The 16,247-nt window shown below is 42.5% G+C and overlaps 1 protein-coding gene across 1 annotated transcript in view; it reads right to left on the reverse strand.

Moving 5' to 3' along the window:
• Nucleotides 1–16,247, reverse strand: part of RTN4IP1 (reticulon 4 interacting protein 1) — a 50,140-nt gene that overhangs the window by 22,303 nt on the left and 11,590 nt on the right. Inside the window, exon 5 of the mRNA XM_043438954.1 lies at nucleotides 979–1,027. Within this exon, the coding sequence (XP_043294889.1) occupies nucleotides 979–1,027 (49 nt within the window). The remainder of the gene's footprint in view (nucleotides 1–978; nucleotides 1,028–16,247) is intronic.

The raw sequence follows: 16,247 nt of genomic DNA on the forward strand, positions 1-16,247 counted from the left end.
CCAAATCCAATGTATGAAGATTTACTCCCATGTTTTCTTGTGAGTTTTATGGTTTTAGCTCTTATATTTAGGTCTTTGACCCAGCTTGAATTAGTTTTCACATATGATGTGAGATAGGGGTCCAACTTCATCCTTTTATATGTGGATGTCTAGTCGCCTCAGTACCATTCACTGAAAAGACTATTCTTTTCCCTGTTTAACTGTCTTGTCACCCTAGTCAAAAATCAACTGGTCATAGATATACCGGTTTACTTCTGGATGTTCAATTCTATTTCATTGATCTATATATCTAACTTGATGAAAATACTTTTTTTTTTGCTTTTAATATATATTTTATTGAAGTATAGTTCTTTTTTTCCTATTTCTTTTTTTTTTTAACACCAAAAACATTTTTGGGGTAAAGCCAATCCAGTACCATTTTGACTTCTATAGTTCTGTAACTAAGTTTTAAAATCGAGAAGTGTGAGTCCTCCAATTTTGTCCTTTTTTGCCAAGATTGTTTGGCAATTTGTGGTCCCCTGAAATTCTGCATAATTTTAGGTTTCACTTGCCCATTTATGCAAAAAAAAAAAAAAAAAAAGGCAGCTGCTATTCTGATTAGATTGCATTGATTCTGTAGATATGAGTTCTACCATCTTTACACAGCATCTTGGCTATTGCATGTCTTATATATTTTTTAGAACTAGCTTATTAATTTCTACCAAACTGCAAACTTCCATCCATTTTCACTTGCCCATGGTCTTTCTCCCTGAAAGCTTTCCTCCATTTGTTACACAGGAGATCCACAAATCTAATTCATAATTAAACCACTGGAAAGGTTAATGCTTCCTTCTAAGAAAATTTCCTTCTTAGGAGAGCAAGCTGAAATCACAATGAATGTAATTTCTCTCCACTTTCAAGGAAAAGTAATCCACAATATATAAATTTTTTAATTCATGAAAATAATAATCTTCCTAGTCACAAGATAAATTGTCTTACCTGTATAGCAAAAGTACCAACTCCACCTGAAGCTCCCAGGATTAAAACACTGCAACACACAAAAAAAACTATCATGAAGATATTAAGCCAACATAACTGAATAAACAAACAAGATGTTTTCAACATGTAACTGGCTCAAAGATAATCCCCAAAGCAAACATTCAGCTTCCCAAGATTCTATTACACAAGGTTTTTATTTTAGGTTCACCAAGAATCCATAAATGCTTAAAGTTAGACATACTATGAACTCTTTACCAAGAATACAAAAACCAAATATACCAATGATTTGTATTTTTAAAAGTAGCTCAGATGGTTGTTGGTAACATTTGCCTTATAATTCTTCTAGGTTTAAATTACTATAGCTTTCTCTCTAAGAGCAAGCTTTGGGATCCTTTTCAGTGTGCTACAGAATATTCAGTTGCTCTCTAAGAAAAATCACATTCCTGACCACATTCTTGCCAAAGTGGAATAAGCGTCTCTTGTTCAGACTCGTCCCATCACGATCACTGGCTTTCATAAAGGGAAACCAATCTTATCTTCAGTTTGGTTTCTTGTTAAAGCAGATGAATCTGTTTTCTCAGTCCGAACATGCCTGTGCTCCAGGTTTTCACCGTGTCTGCTTACTGTGTGTAGTCGTCCTGCCTCTCCAGACCAAGGGTGTGCAGCCTGTGGTTTGTGGGTGAGCGCCGCTGAGGGCTGTGAGGGTGTGAACCCCCTGACACTGTGAACTGACTCAAATAACATGCAAAACTTGGTGAGATCACGCCTAAGTGCACTGGGGGAGAAGAGGGCTCCATCAGACTTATCACCAAGTTCCCAAAGAAGGTATGGTGCAAAAGAGACTCACTAGTCAAGAATCACTGCTTTCCATATTCTTACATTTCATTCTTGAATTAAGCTAGAGCTCCAGTGAACTGCCTTCGTCTGACTGCAGAGATTCAAGTCCTCAGAAAACTATCCTGAATTGCACTTTGGTGTTCTGTTACCAGTCTAGGCTGAGAGACATTACAAAAAGTTACTATTTGATATCTGATGCTGCATTAGTGAAGGAGATACTGTTGAGAGAATTCATGAGAACTGTGGAGTGCCACGTGGAGTGCCCACGGTGGGGGGGGGGGGGGACATTTTCTGAAGACTAAGTTGTGGCAGTAGCTATGCTTCTATTATCTGTCACTGCAAATGCTGTAACTGCAGACCGTGGGTCCCTCTGAATCAACTGCAGGAAAGTGCAGGGAACTCTGTCACCGACCTCAAGCAGGGACACCCGATCTTGGAACAGACATTGTGTTTACAATCTTAACTCTACTTTCATTTTATTTTTTTCTCTCTTACCCAAATCACAGAAGGCTGACTGTCACCCTTTGGATCTTAGAAGTTACTGGCAATATTTTTCAGTCAGCTATCCCTTTTGAAATTAACACCATCAAATGTAATTAAGACAAGTCTCTTTGGAAATGATACTCCTTTTAGAAGAGTTACTTTCAATTTCACAGAATTATAAAGAATAAAAAAAACTTTAAAGATAAACTCTTCCAAAAATCCTTCAATTCACACATTTAATAGCCTTAATGCTTCCTAAATCGGGGTGGGGGGGAGCAGGGGGAACACTAAGACTGCTTCACAGATACATCCAACAATTAGTTCATCCATGGAATATTTTACCCTCTTATTTTGGAAATATTAAGTTTGGTCAAACTTTCATTTAAGTTCTTCACAATCTTATCTTTTTGCAACTCTGATTTCCTTTCAATTACTTCTACAACAGACTCTCCACCTAAGCATCCCTGGTCCCCTCGCATGCACCCCGAGTCCCATGCATGTTGGCCCACGTCTCAAGCTCTCAAGTGCCTTCACTGTCTGCCGAGATCTCCCCATCCTCAAAGGCTCACGTCCCAGTTTGTCTGAACAATACCTGAGAGATAGCCCTGAGCCTGATATGCACGCTGCGCATTTGGCATGCTGTTAACTTTCATTCATATGCTTGCTGCCCAAGCCATTCTGCAAGCCTCAAGGACAGAGACCTTACACGTGCCCAGCAGCAGGCCTACTACCCTGTGTGTGGCAGAGGCCTGATCCATGTTTCTTGACGTTAAAATCATTGGAATTCCCTGGTGGTCCAGAGGTTAAGAATCTGCCTGCCAATGCAGGGGACACGGGTTCGATCCCCGGTCCAGGAAGATTCTACATATCATGGGGCAATTAAGCCTGTGTGCCACAGCTACTGAGCCTGCGCTCCGTAGTGAGAAGCCTGTGAACTGCAACTAGAGAGAAGCCTCCACTCTCCATTAGAGAAAGCCCACGCTCAGCCATGAAAACCCAGCACAGCCCAAAATAAAAATATAAATTACTTTTTAAAAATCATTTAAATCAGCATTATATCTGGCAATTAACAACAACTGCTACTATCCTAAACGTGGGAGTCACCTGGCTATTTGAAAAACTGCACTAAAGTTTCTTCCAGTAAAGAAAAGCTTGAAATGAATTTCTAGTTCTCTCCCTAAGAATGCAGGATTAAGAGGATCCCAAATACAATGGCTTCCCTTGTGGTTCAGATGGTAAAGAATCTGCCTGTAATGCTGGACACCTGGGTTCGATCCCTGGGTTGGGAAGATCCCCCAGAGAAGGAAAAGGCTACCCACTCCAGTATTCTGGCCTGGAGAATCCCGGAGACTGTAGAGACCATGGGGTCACAAAGAGTCGGGGCACGCCCGAGCGACTCTGACACACACACACACAAATACAATGGCTGCTCAGGGATCCAATGGCCAGACACACCTCCAGCCTCATTACTGTTAGATCATAGCTTCCCCCCATCTCTCTTGATCCAAAACAGTCTCACTCCTCCATATAAAAAAGCAAAACTGTGTTTCTCAGCAGCGCTTGGTGGAGGAGGGTGTGGTTCTGCGTTAGCAGCTTCAGTTCCTGATGCTGCCACTTGATGGCGCCCATGAGTGCAGAACCGGCCAGGGACCAGCCCCGTGAGGGCTACAGACCAGCGGTCTGTGTGTGAGGCAGCCCTGGGGACACACCATTCTCTGGCCCTGCAAGCTCCATGTTCTGTGCAGGCTTAACCAGGGCCTGTACTTTTCTTTAAGCAAGGAAAATACCCATATTCGACAGCAGGCAAATATATTTTCAAGCCAACAATAAGTCAGCTAGTACTCCGTGGTCTGAAGCCCTATGACTGAACAAACTCTTCTTTACTCTTCAAAGCACTTTTAATAAAAAGGGGAAATCCTGCTGTCCCTTACCCCCAGCGGCCCTTCACTTCAGTGCTATAGAGTGGGAGTACTTTCTACCCAGCTGCAGTAATAGTCACAAGATGCATTCAGACTTCACTGAAGTAGAAGCCTATTTGTCATGGTGAAGAAAAGTGTGCTGTATTGCTTGCTGGTTTATAAACAGCAAGTACCCAGGAAATACTTTTTGCTAAAAGCACTATTAATTCAAAATTGCCAATAATTTTAATCACATTCCTCTCTTACTAAGTCCACATGCCCAGCTTCTTTTGAAGTCAGTGGGAACTGAACTGTGGCTGATATAAAAATATGGGGGAAGAAAATATGAATAATTATTAAGCAGCTGCTGCTAAGTCGCTTCAGTCATGTCCGATTCTGTGCGACCCCATAGACAGGCACCTCTGTCCCTGGGATTCTCCAGGCAAGAACACTACAGTGGGTTGCCACTGCCTTCTCCAATTAAGCAGCTAATGCATTTTAAACCCTAGATTCTCATTTTCCTCTGTCATTTCTGCCAATCTTTCTGCTCCCCTAAACATACGTTAAGGCACTAAGGTAATGCTGACTTCTTTTCCATGACCGAGTCACTCTGTATTCAGCATCTGGGCACCTAAGGCCTCTACAGTCACATTTTCAGTATCACAATCTTACGAGACATGGCATCAACACTCTAATCGCCTTACAAATAAAAAATATATGAAACACACTACAAAACAGCAGGTGATCCAGAAGTAGTGAATTGCCTTTCAAATTTCTATATTCTGGCTAAGCCCCAGAAGTCTTCAAACGCCTAGAAACCCAGGGTCAAGTCCCAACGCTCTCATTAATTGAACCTCTAGGCCTCAGATGCAACCGCAATGAAATGATAATCACAGAGGTGTACTCCAGGACTTATGAATAAGAACTGGCATTTTCAATCTAATTTAAGCTTAGTTTCTTCGCCTTTCTAACGTAGAACTATACGACCGTCACGATTGCTTTCCCCAGACCACAGACTTGTAATGGAAATAAAAATAAAAGTCACCTCACAAGAGCTGAGTGCCCTTCATTAAGTCCTAATGGCTCGGAAACAGAGCTGATTCAAATATGGCTAAATCTTCCATCCGTAGAAACCAAGCGGTCTTTAAAAAAAATAATGATGAGGCTGAAAACACATAAACTCTTTTTAGTTTCACCCAGAACTTTTAAATCTGGGGGGGGGGGCGGCGATGGGTGAAAGAAAGCATATCATAATATGCTAAATTTATTCCCTCAAGTAAGTGAGAAACAATATGAATAAAGGAAAAAGAGCTACAAAACAAATCAACCAAGCGCGACCAAGACAGTCCCGGTTTCTGTGTCCCCTGCTTCCAAGCCTCCCTAATTCATGCAGACATTTCCCAACTTACACAAGAGTTCATGTGTAAATTAGCTGTTTGGAACTTTAAACACATTTTCCCATGAAAACAAAGCTACTTATACATCTTGGCAAGATGCCCAGGGGAGCCCTTTAAAAAGGTTTAGTTAACCCATAATGGACCAAAAACCTCATACACAGGATAACAATGGTGCTATGAGACGTGTATTCAGAATTTCAACCTGGGGTACTGGGAACACAGCTCCCCAAACAGGACAGGCGTTGGGAACCAGCCCAAGACATTGATTCTTTCCATCTGGTGCAAAACAGAGTAAGACGGAAGGAAGGATTGTTTGGGATGACGACATGAGAATGGATGAAAGAAGGAGCATGGCCAGAGGAGGATCTACCCTGGAACTAACAGGATTCAGGTTGTGCCACCCCCAAACATGGCACCTTGGGAGACTGAGTATTTTAAGCTGAAGGAATGTGAGAAACAGCAAATTCGGGAAGGACTCTCTGAACTTCTTCCATGAAGCTGGTCACAAGACCCTCGGGAGAGGTGTGCGCCCTGTGCTTGGGGGAAAAGAGCATCTGATCTCCAAGACCAGACGAAGCAGGGAGCCAAAACAAACCGGCCTTGTGGAGTTTTCTCAGTTTACTGCATGCAGCACATATATTTGTCCTAGAACATTTTCTCATGACTCTCTACTCTGCAAAGGTAGCACAAAAATGTTCAGGTGTAAAAATGGCAACAGAATTATACAGAGAGCAAACGGGTCTCAGTAATTACCAGGTTCAAGCCCTGGGTCAGGAAGATCCCCTGGAGAAGGAAATGGCAACCCATTCCAATATTCTTGCCTGGAGAATTCCATGGACAGGAGCCTGGTGGGCTATAGTCCATGGGGTTGCAAAGAATCGGACATGACAGAGTGACTAACACTTTCACTTTCAAGGGAACAAAAGAATGCAGAAATAACTCTTATAGGCAAGAAAGGTAACAATAGCAAGAAAGTGAAAGTGAAGTCCCTCAGTCCTGTCTGACTCTTTGCGATCCCATGGACTGTAGCCCACCAGGTTCCCCCAGCCATTCAATTTTCTAGGCAAGAATACTGGAGTGGGTTGCCATTTCCTTCTCCAGGGGATCTTCCCAACACAGGGATTGAACCCAGGTCTCCCCCATTGTGGGCAGACGCTTAACCATCTGAGCCATCGGGGAATCCCATGGAACAATAGCAAAGATAATGTCAATTGTTGTTGTTTACAACGACAAAGGTAAAGACTCCCAGTTTTTTCAGTGATAAAGATTAGCCTGAAGAGCTTAACTACCACATCAAATGGAACCTCGACACAGGATGAGATGGCTGGATGGCATCAGTGACACAATGGACATGAGTTTGAGCAAGCTCTAGGAGTGGGTGATGGACAGGGAAGCCTGGCATGCTGCAGTCCATGGGGTCACAAAGAGTTGGACATGACTGAGCGACTGAACTGAAGGGATGGTAACACTGACCTTTTCTGGCCCTTGTGATTGTAATCAATTAAAGCTTCCAAGGCCAAGTCCCTACATGAATATGCAAATTATCTTAGCTCAAAACTTTTCCAAAACTTCTCCAATTTTGTTTGTGATCAGTCAAGCTCAGTTCAGTTCAGTCACTCAGTCATGTCTGACTCTTTGTGACCCCAAGGACCCCAGCACACCAGGCCTCCCTGTCAATCACCAACTCCCGGAGTCTACTCAAACTCATGTCCATTGAGTTGGTGATGCCATCCAACCATCTCATCCTCTGTCATCCCCCCTTCTCCTCCTGCCTTCAATCTTTCCCAGAATCAGGGTCTTCTCAAATGAGTCAGCCCTTCGCATCAGGTGGCCAAAGTATTGGAGTTTCAGTTTCAACATCAGTCCTTCTAACCAACCCTCAAGACGGATCTCCTTTAGGATGGACTGGTTGGATCTCCTTGCTGTCCAAAGGACTCTTAAGAGTCTTCTCCAACACCACAGTTCAAAAGCATCAATTCTTTGGCGCTCAGCTTTCTTTATAGTCCAACTCTCACATCCATACATGACTACTGGAAAAACCATAGCCTTGACTAGACAGACCTTTGTTGGCAAAGTAATGTCTCTGCTTTTTAATATGCTGTCTAGGTTGGTCATAACTTTTCTTCCAAGGAGGAAGCGTCTTTTAATTTCATGGCTGCAGTCACCATCTGCAGTGATTTTGAAGCCCCCCAAAATAAAGTCTGTCACTGTTTCCACTGTTTCCCCATTTGCCATGAAGTGATGGGACCGGACACCATTATCTTAGTTTTCTGAATGTTGAGCTTTAAACCAACAGTTTTCACTCTCCTCTTTCACTTTCAGCAAGAGGTTCTTCTTTACTTTCTGCCATCAGGGTGGTGTCATCTGTATATCTGAGGTTATTGACATTTCTTCTGGCAATCTTGATTCCAGCTTGTGCTTCATCTAGCCCAGAGTTTCTCATGATGTACTCTGCATATAAGTTAAACACGCAGGGTGACAATACACAACTTTGACATATTCCTTTCCCTATTTGGAACCAGTCTGTTGTTCCATGTCCACTTCTAACTGTTGTTTCCTGACCTGCATATAGGTTTTTCAAGAAGCAGGTCAGGTGGTCTGGTATTCCTATCTCTTTCAGAATTTTCCACAGTTTACTGTGATCCACACAATCAAAGGCTTTGGCATAGTCAATAAAGCAGAAATAGATGTTTTCCTGCAACTCTCTTGCCTTCTTGATGATTCAGCAGATGTTGCCAATTTGATCTCTGGTTCCTCTGCCTTTTCTAAAACCATCTTGAACATCTGGAAGTTCACAGTTCACATATTGCTGAAGCCTGGCTTGGAGAATTTTGAGCATTACCTTACTAGCATGTGAGATGAGTACAACTGTACGGTAGTTTGAGCATTCTTTGGCATTTCCTTTCTTTCGGATTGGAATGAAAACTAACCTTTTCCAGTCCTGTGGCCACTGCTGAATTTTCCAAGCTTGCTGGCATATTGAGTGCAGCACTTTCACAGCATCATCTTTTAGGATTTGAAACAGCTCAATTGGAATTCTGTTACCTCCACTAGCTTTGTTCGTAGTGATGCTTCCTAAGGCCCACTTGACTTCACATCCCAGCATGTCTGGCTCTAGGTGAGTGATCACACCATCGTGATTATCTGGGTCGTGAAAATATTTTTTGTACAGTTCTTCTGTGTATTCTTGCCACCTCTTCTTAATATCTTCTGCTTGTTAGGTCCATACCAATTCTGTCCTTTATTGAGTCCATCTTTGCACGAAATGTTCCCTTGGTATCAATTTTCTTGAAGAGATCTCTAGTCATTCCCATTCAATTGTTTTCCTGTATTTCTTTGCACTGATCGCTGAGGAAGGCTTTCTCATCTCTTCTCGGTATTCTCTGGAACTCTGCATTCAGATGGGAATATTTCTCCTTTCCTCCTTTGCTTTTCGCTTCTCTTCTCTTCACAGCTATTTGTAAGGCTTCCTCAGACAGCCATTTTGCTTTTTTGCATTTTTTTTCTTGGGAATGGTCATGATCCCTGTCTCCTGTACAATGTCACGAACCTCCATCCATAGTTCATCAGACACTCTGTCTATCAAATCTAGTCCCTTAAATCTATTTCTCACGTCCACTGTATAATTGTAAGGGATTTGATTTAGGTCATACCTGAAAGATCTAATGGTTTTCCCTACTTTCTTCAATTTAAGTCTGAATTTGGCAATAAGGAGTTCATGATTTGAGCCACAGTCAGCTCCCGGTCTTGTTTTTGCTGACTGTATAGAGCTTCTCCACCTTTGGCTGCAAAGAATATAATCAATCTGATTTCGGTGTTGACCATCTAGTGATGGTCATGTGTAGAGTCTTCTCTCGTGTTGTTGGAAGAGGGCGTTTGCTATGACTAGTGCATTCTCTTGGCAAAACTCTATTAATAGACTTTGCCCTGCCTTATTCTGTACTCCAAGGCCAAATTTGCCTGTTACTCCAGGTGTTTCTTGACTTCCTACTTTTGCATTCCAGTCCCCTACAATGAAAAGGACATCTTTTTTGGGTGTTAGTTCCAAAAGGTCTTGTAGGTCTTCATAGAACCGTTCAACTTCAGCTTCTTCAGCATTACTGGTCAGGGCATAGATTTGGATTACTGTGATATTGAATGGTTTGCCTTGGAAACAAACAGAGATCATTCCGTCATTTTTGAGATTGCATCCAAGTACAGCATTTTGGACTCTCCTGTTGACTATGAGGGCTACTCCATTTCTTCTAAGGGATTCTTGCCTTCAGTAGTAGATATAATGGTCATCTTAGTTAAATTCACCCATTTCTGTCCATTTTAGTTCGCTGATTCCTAAAATGTCGACGTTCATTCTTACCATCTCCTGTTTGACCAATTCCAATTTGCCTTGATTCATGGACCTAACATTGCAGGTTCCTATGCAATATTGCTCTTTACAGCATCAGACCTTGCTTCTATTGTGCAACGCTGGAGTGGCAAGTGGCCAAGAGGAAATACCCCATGTCCAAGGTCAGTAGGAGCGGCCGTGAGGAGATACCCCATCCAAGGTAAGGAGCAGGAGCTGCGCTTTGCTGGAGCAGCCGTGAAGAGATATCCCACGTCCAAGGTAAGAGAAACCCCAGTAAGACGGTATGCACTGAGAGAGGTCATCAGAGGGCAGACATACTGAAATCACAATCACAGAAAACTAATCAATCGAATCACATGGACCACAGTCTTGTCTAACTCAACGAAACTAAGCCATGCCGTGTGGGGCCACCCAAGACAGACGGGTCATGGTGGATAGTTCTAACAAGATGTGGTCCACTGGAGAGGGAATGGCAAACCACTTCAGTATTCTTGCCTTGAGAACCCCATGAACAGTATGAAAAGGCAAAAAGATAGGACACTGGAAGATGAACTCCCCAGGTCGGTAGGTGCCCAATATGCTACTGGAGATCAGTGGAGAAATAACTCCAGAAAGAATGAAGGGATGGAGCCAAAGCAAAAACAACACCCAGTTGTGGACGTGCCTGGTGATGGAAGTAAGGTCCGATGCTGGAAAGAGCAATGTTGTTTGTGATAGACCTCGATTTCCTCCTTACTTGCTGCAAGTAATAACAAATCCTTCCTTCTCCTGAGCTTTGGCTTGGTTGTGTCTTTTGACTTGACAGCCACCAAGAGGTGAACAGAGTTTTCAAGTAACACATATGTGCTTTTGTAAAACTCACAAAAGTAAGATATGCTAATAAACATGGCACCCCAAAACATCCCACTTAGGTATAAGGATTATTCTGAGCTGAAGGCAATTGAGAAGTAGATGTAAGAAATCTCTGAACTCTTATCTGCCTAAAAGCAGGACAGAAGTTTACAAAGGTGCTTCCTCTGCTCTTTACCAGGACTGATAAAGGTTAATCCCTGGAGATAACTTTAGACCCTTAATCAAGGGAGAAGTCACCAATTTAAACTTGCATAATGAATTCTATTCTTGCTTTTCCTGGTAAACTTTCCACAAACTGGCCTTCCGTATACTTCTCTTTTGTCTTGGGCTTTAAGACAGCATTTTAGCCTGAATTCTAAGCTAATTCCTTGAGAAACTCATTCTTCCTGGGGGCATCTCTCATGTATACACAAGGCACACATGTTAATGAATTTGTTTGTTTTTCTCTTGTTAATCTTTTATTATAGAAGCCTCAGTAGAGAACTCAGAAGGGTAAAGGGAAAATTATTTTTCTTCCCCTACTAATCACAATCAGTTAAAACTGCTGTCTCTTTCCACTCCTACCTTCCCCTCCATTGTATCAATACTTCCTCTCTTGCCAGGTGACACTACATTTGATTTGAAAAAATACAATTGCTTCGGGTTCAATGGGAAATACTGACGTGATGCATAGTAATTTCTGAGTTGAGTTATTACAGGCTGCTCTGGTTTAAGAATGCCTTCCAAGAATATTCCTACTTCCCACTACGCCAACACAACAAGGTATCATGGCATTTTATTATGGTAAGACTGAATGTCATGGTACCTAGCAATGGATTATATGAGCAGTGAAGGAGAAACATACTGTTCATGGAGTTCTCAAGGCAAGAATACTGAAGTGGTTTGCCATTCCCTTCTCCAGTGGACCACATTCTGTCAGTAAAGGACAGAAATGGTATGGACCTGACAGAAGCAGAAGATATTAAGAAGACGTGGCAAGAATACACAGAAGAACTGTACAAAAAATATTTTCACGACCCAGATAATCACGATGGTGTGATCACTCACCTAGACCCAGAAATCCTAGAATGTGAAGTCAAGTGGACCTTAGGAAGTGTCACTATGAACAAAGCTAGTGGAGGTGATGGAATTCCAGATGAGCTGTTTCAAATCCTAAAAGATGATGCTGTGAAAGTGCTGCACTCAATACGCCAGCAAATTTAAAAAACTCAGCAGTGGCCACAGGACTGAAAAAAGTCGGTTTTCATTCCAATCCCAAAGAAAGGAAATGCCAAAGAATGCTCAAACTACCATACAGTTGCACTCATCTCACACCCTAGTAAAGTAATGCTCAAAATTCTCCAGGCAGGCTTCAGCAATACGTGAATCATGAGCTTCCAGATGTTCAAGCTGGTTCTAGAAAAAGCAGAGGAACCAGGATCAAATTGCCAACATCTGCTGGATCATCGGAAAAGTGAGAGAGCTGCAGGAAAACATCTATTTCTGCTTTATTGACTATGCCAAAGCCTTTGATTGTGTGGATCACAGTAAACTGTGGAAAGTTCTGAAAGAGATGGGAATACCAGACCACCTGACCTGCCTCTTGAGAAACCTGTATGCAGGTCAGGAAGCAACAGTTAGAATTGGACATGGAACAACAGTCTGGTTCCAAATAGGAAAAGGAGTACGTCAAGGCTATATATTGTCACCCTGCTTATTTAACTTATATGCAGAGTACATCATAAGAAACTCCGGGCTAGATGAAGCACAAGCTGGAATCAAGACTGCCGGGAGAAATATCAATAACCTCAGATATACAGATGACACCACCCTGATGGCAGAAAGTGAAGAAGAATTAAAGAGCCTCTTGCTGAAAGTTAAAGAGGAGAGTGAAAACAGTTGATTTAAAGCTCAACATTCAGAAAACTAAGATCATGGTGTCCAGTCCCATCACTTCATAGCAAATAGATGGGGAAACAGTGACAGACTTTATTTTTGGGGACTCCAAAATCACTGCAGATGGTGACTGCAGCCATAAAATTAAAAGACGCTTCCTCCTTGGAAGAAAAGTTATGACCAACCTAGACAGCATACTAAAAAGCAGAGACATTACTTTGCTAACAAAGGTCTGTCTAATCAAGGCTATGGTTTTTCCAGTAGTCATTTATGGATGTGAGAGTTGGATTATAAAGAAAGCTGAGCGCCAAAGAATTGATGCTTTTGAACTGTGGTGTTCGAGAAGACTCTTGAAGAGTCCCTAGGACTGAAAGGAGAAGTCCATCCTAAAAGAGATCAGTCCTGGGTGTTCATTGGAAGGACTGATGCTGAAGCTCCAATACTTTGGCCACCTGATGCGAAGAGATGACTCATTAGAAAAGACCCTGATGCTGGGAAAGATTGAGGGCAAGAGGAGAAGGAGGCGACAGAGGATGAGATCATTGGATAGTATCACTGACTCAAAGGACAGAAGTTTGAGCAAACTCCAAGAGACGGTGACGGAGCGGGAAGACTAGTGTGCTGCAGTCCGTGGAGTCACAGAGAGTCAGACATGACTTAGTGACTAAACAACAACGGTTAATGAAGATTGTCAATCAAAATGTATTTTGGCCTTATTCAGTGCACAAGAAAATGTGAGATGCCCTGGAATTTTACAGCTCATTAAGAAAGCTGTAAGACATCTTTCCAATTCGGACAACAATCCTAAATTTTACATGACATGGACAATAAGGGAGGAAGCAGCAGCGGGAGAGGAGCAGGGTTTGCGAACAATACCAAGTTTGGCTTGTGGATGGTAGGCATACAGAAGAAGAGTCAGGGTGGTAGTCAGTAAGTCTTGTTTTGCACAAGTTGAGTTTCGGCTACAAAGGGAACATCGAACTGAATGGGATGGAGTAGAGGCTGGAGTTAGAAACAGGGATCTGCAAATCACCGAGACAGAAAAAGAAGCTGGGAGCAGATGAGAGAACCCTGGGAGACAGAGGAGGGGACGACTGGAAAACAGTAATGGTTAAAGGGCTGGGGGAGAGAAAAGGAAGCCTTTAAAAAAGACAAGAACTGGTTTTAGAGGCAAGAAGAAAACTAAAGGTGTCTAATGTCCCTGAAACCATGGAAAAAGTGAGCATAATGAAAGTGGTTTACAGTGCTGGAGACTTCAGAGATCAAACTGGAAGAACGGAAAAGTATTGTTGGGTTAACAGCTCGGTCAGCTGTGACCCATGAGGACACCTGCAGCTGCCTGGCCAGGCTGGAATTGAGGTTCCAGTGCATCACAAGAGAGTTTTCTAGGTGGCAGGGGGTGGGGGGAGTCGGTGGGAACTATCTGTAAGCCACCAATGGTTAGGTAAGAGTTTTCTACTGATTCCTTTAGCTGAGCCCGCAGAGCTCCCTGGAGAACAGGTCCAGGTGGACGCCTGACCCATCGCCGCACACTGGCCAGGCCAGAGCTGCAGCCTTCCTTCTCCACTTCCTCCAACCCCAGGAGTTCTTCAAGCAGGTACACTTTCTCCTTCCCCTGTCCGTTCTCCCCCGTACAAGCCAGTCGGGTGCTAATGAAAACCCAAAAGTTCCCAGGGGTGGTGGGGTGGATAGCAGGGAGAAGCAGGTGGGTAGGAGGGTGAAGGACAGGCAGGTAACGGCAGCAGAAAGAAGGAAGCGGATGTGATTACTGGTATCGGCATATGGTGGGGAAATCCAATGTTTTACGTTTCAGTCTGTCTAACTCTATGAACAGAATTAATCAGACACCTAATTTACACTTCCATGACAAAATTTTACAGTCTCAAAGTCTAATCTCAAAAAAGAAACAGGGAAGAGCATTCCTAAATCCACTGCATCGAGTGTCAGGTATACACAGTTTAGAAGTGACATTTATTTTGCGGAGGAGGAATAGTTCAATTTCTAACACTTTCTAATACTTCTGTCAAACCGAGTGAAGTATAACTTTCCAGCAAGAGATGTATTTCAGGCAGAGCATGACACTACTGATAAATATAACCATCAGATAGAACCCTTTCTCAAAAATACCTGGTGTAACCACTTTTTAAAAAAAGTTCTATTCATCTTGAGAACTCTAAGTTATCTATGGGTTCCTACTGAATAAGTCATGAAGAAACTATGGACGGGCTGATAACAAGGAAATCATTTCATGTGACTTCTCTAGTGATACCAAAGTGTGGGCAAAAATGACACATAACATCAATATTAAGTTATTCCCTTGGTTCACTGATGCTCAGTTGTGGCAAAAATATAACGACAGAACAAAGAAGGAAAAGCAAAACACCATCGAGGCCTTAGAAAGCTTTGTCTTAGTTTCAAAAAGCTGTATGTTACAAAGAAAGCCTGTAAAAATCTTCCAAGGTGGGTGCTTTTGTCACTGTTAGTTTTAGGGGTTTTTTTTAATCAGCTAGTTAGAAAAACAATGTTGGTGCTGGACGACAAATACTGATTTTCTTTGGTGCAAACTAAAGACTGCCTTAGTGCCAACAGCTAACAGTAAAGGAATAATTATTGCTTAGAGAAGCCATAATATGCTCCACCAATCACAAAGGATAGTCAAACTGAAAAAAGTCACTTTGGACACTGGAACTTCTGGGTTTACATTAGTAAAACCCCACTACGACAGTAATCTCTTCATGTAGAAGTATTTTTACAGTATTTTAAGGCGCTCACATCTCCCACGTGATTCTCACAAGCAAGTAGTCAGAGAGGGGGGCATTATTACTATCGTGTGCAGTAATCTCAGTAAACTGAACTTTCCCAGAGCACCAAGGACCAGGTTCCCACTGCCACTCACAGCAAAGGCATTCAGAGCCCCTGCACAGGCAGGAATGTGACCCAAGTCCGTGGCGGGAGCCGGCGAGCCTCATTACAGCGGGTTTTGCTCCAGGGTGGTTCACACACGGCTACATCAGTGTGCACAGACTCAACATAACGCTTAAATCAATTTTATAAGGTATAAAACTTTCCAGTTCTCAAAGCCCACCCAACAACCGACACTGTCTACTCTCAGTACCTTGGTGGAAACAGCAGAGACCATAAAATGCATGCATGTGGGCAGCTGATTAGTTAGCAGCAGAAAGAGGAACCCAGGCCTCTACGTGCCCAGTTCCAAGCCATTATTGCTTAAACAAAAGACAATAAAATACCCATAAAGCAAATGACCAACTGGGACAAGCAGAGACAGCTAACTCTGCTTCTACAGAACTCATTTTCTACAGAATACTTAAAAAACAAAAACAAAAAATGCGATGCCCAAAGAGCCCGAACCAGCAAAGGAATGAGAGCTCTCTACCCAGAGTGGTCACGGGGGCACAGAAATCTGAATGCTTTTTAAGGAAAAACAAAGCAAAGAATCAATGTCACTGCAGAGCCTACAATAATAATACATGTCTAAAAATGCTGCCTATGATTTTTCCAAAGTTATTAACGGAGACAAACCATTAGAAAGACCTACATGGTCAAACTAATTTAAACAAAGTG

Source organism: Cervus canadensis, chromosome 20 (assembly GCF_019320065.1).
Source record: "Cervus canadensis isolate Bull #8, Minnesota chromosome 20, ASM1932006v1, whole genome shotgun sequence".
Lineage (NCBI taxonomy): Eukaryota > Metazoa > Chordata > Mammalia > Artiodactyla > Cervidae > Cervus > Cervus canadensis.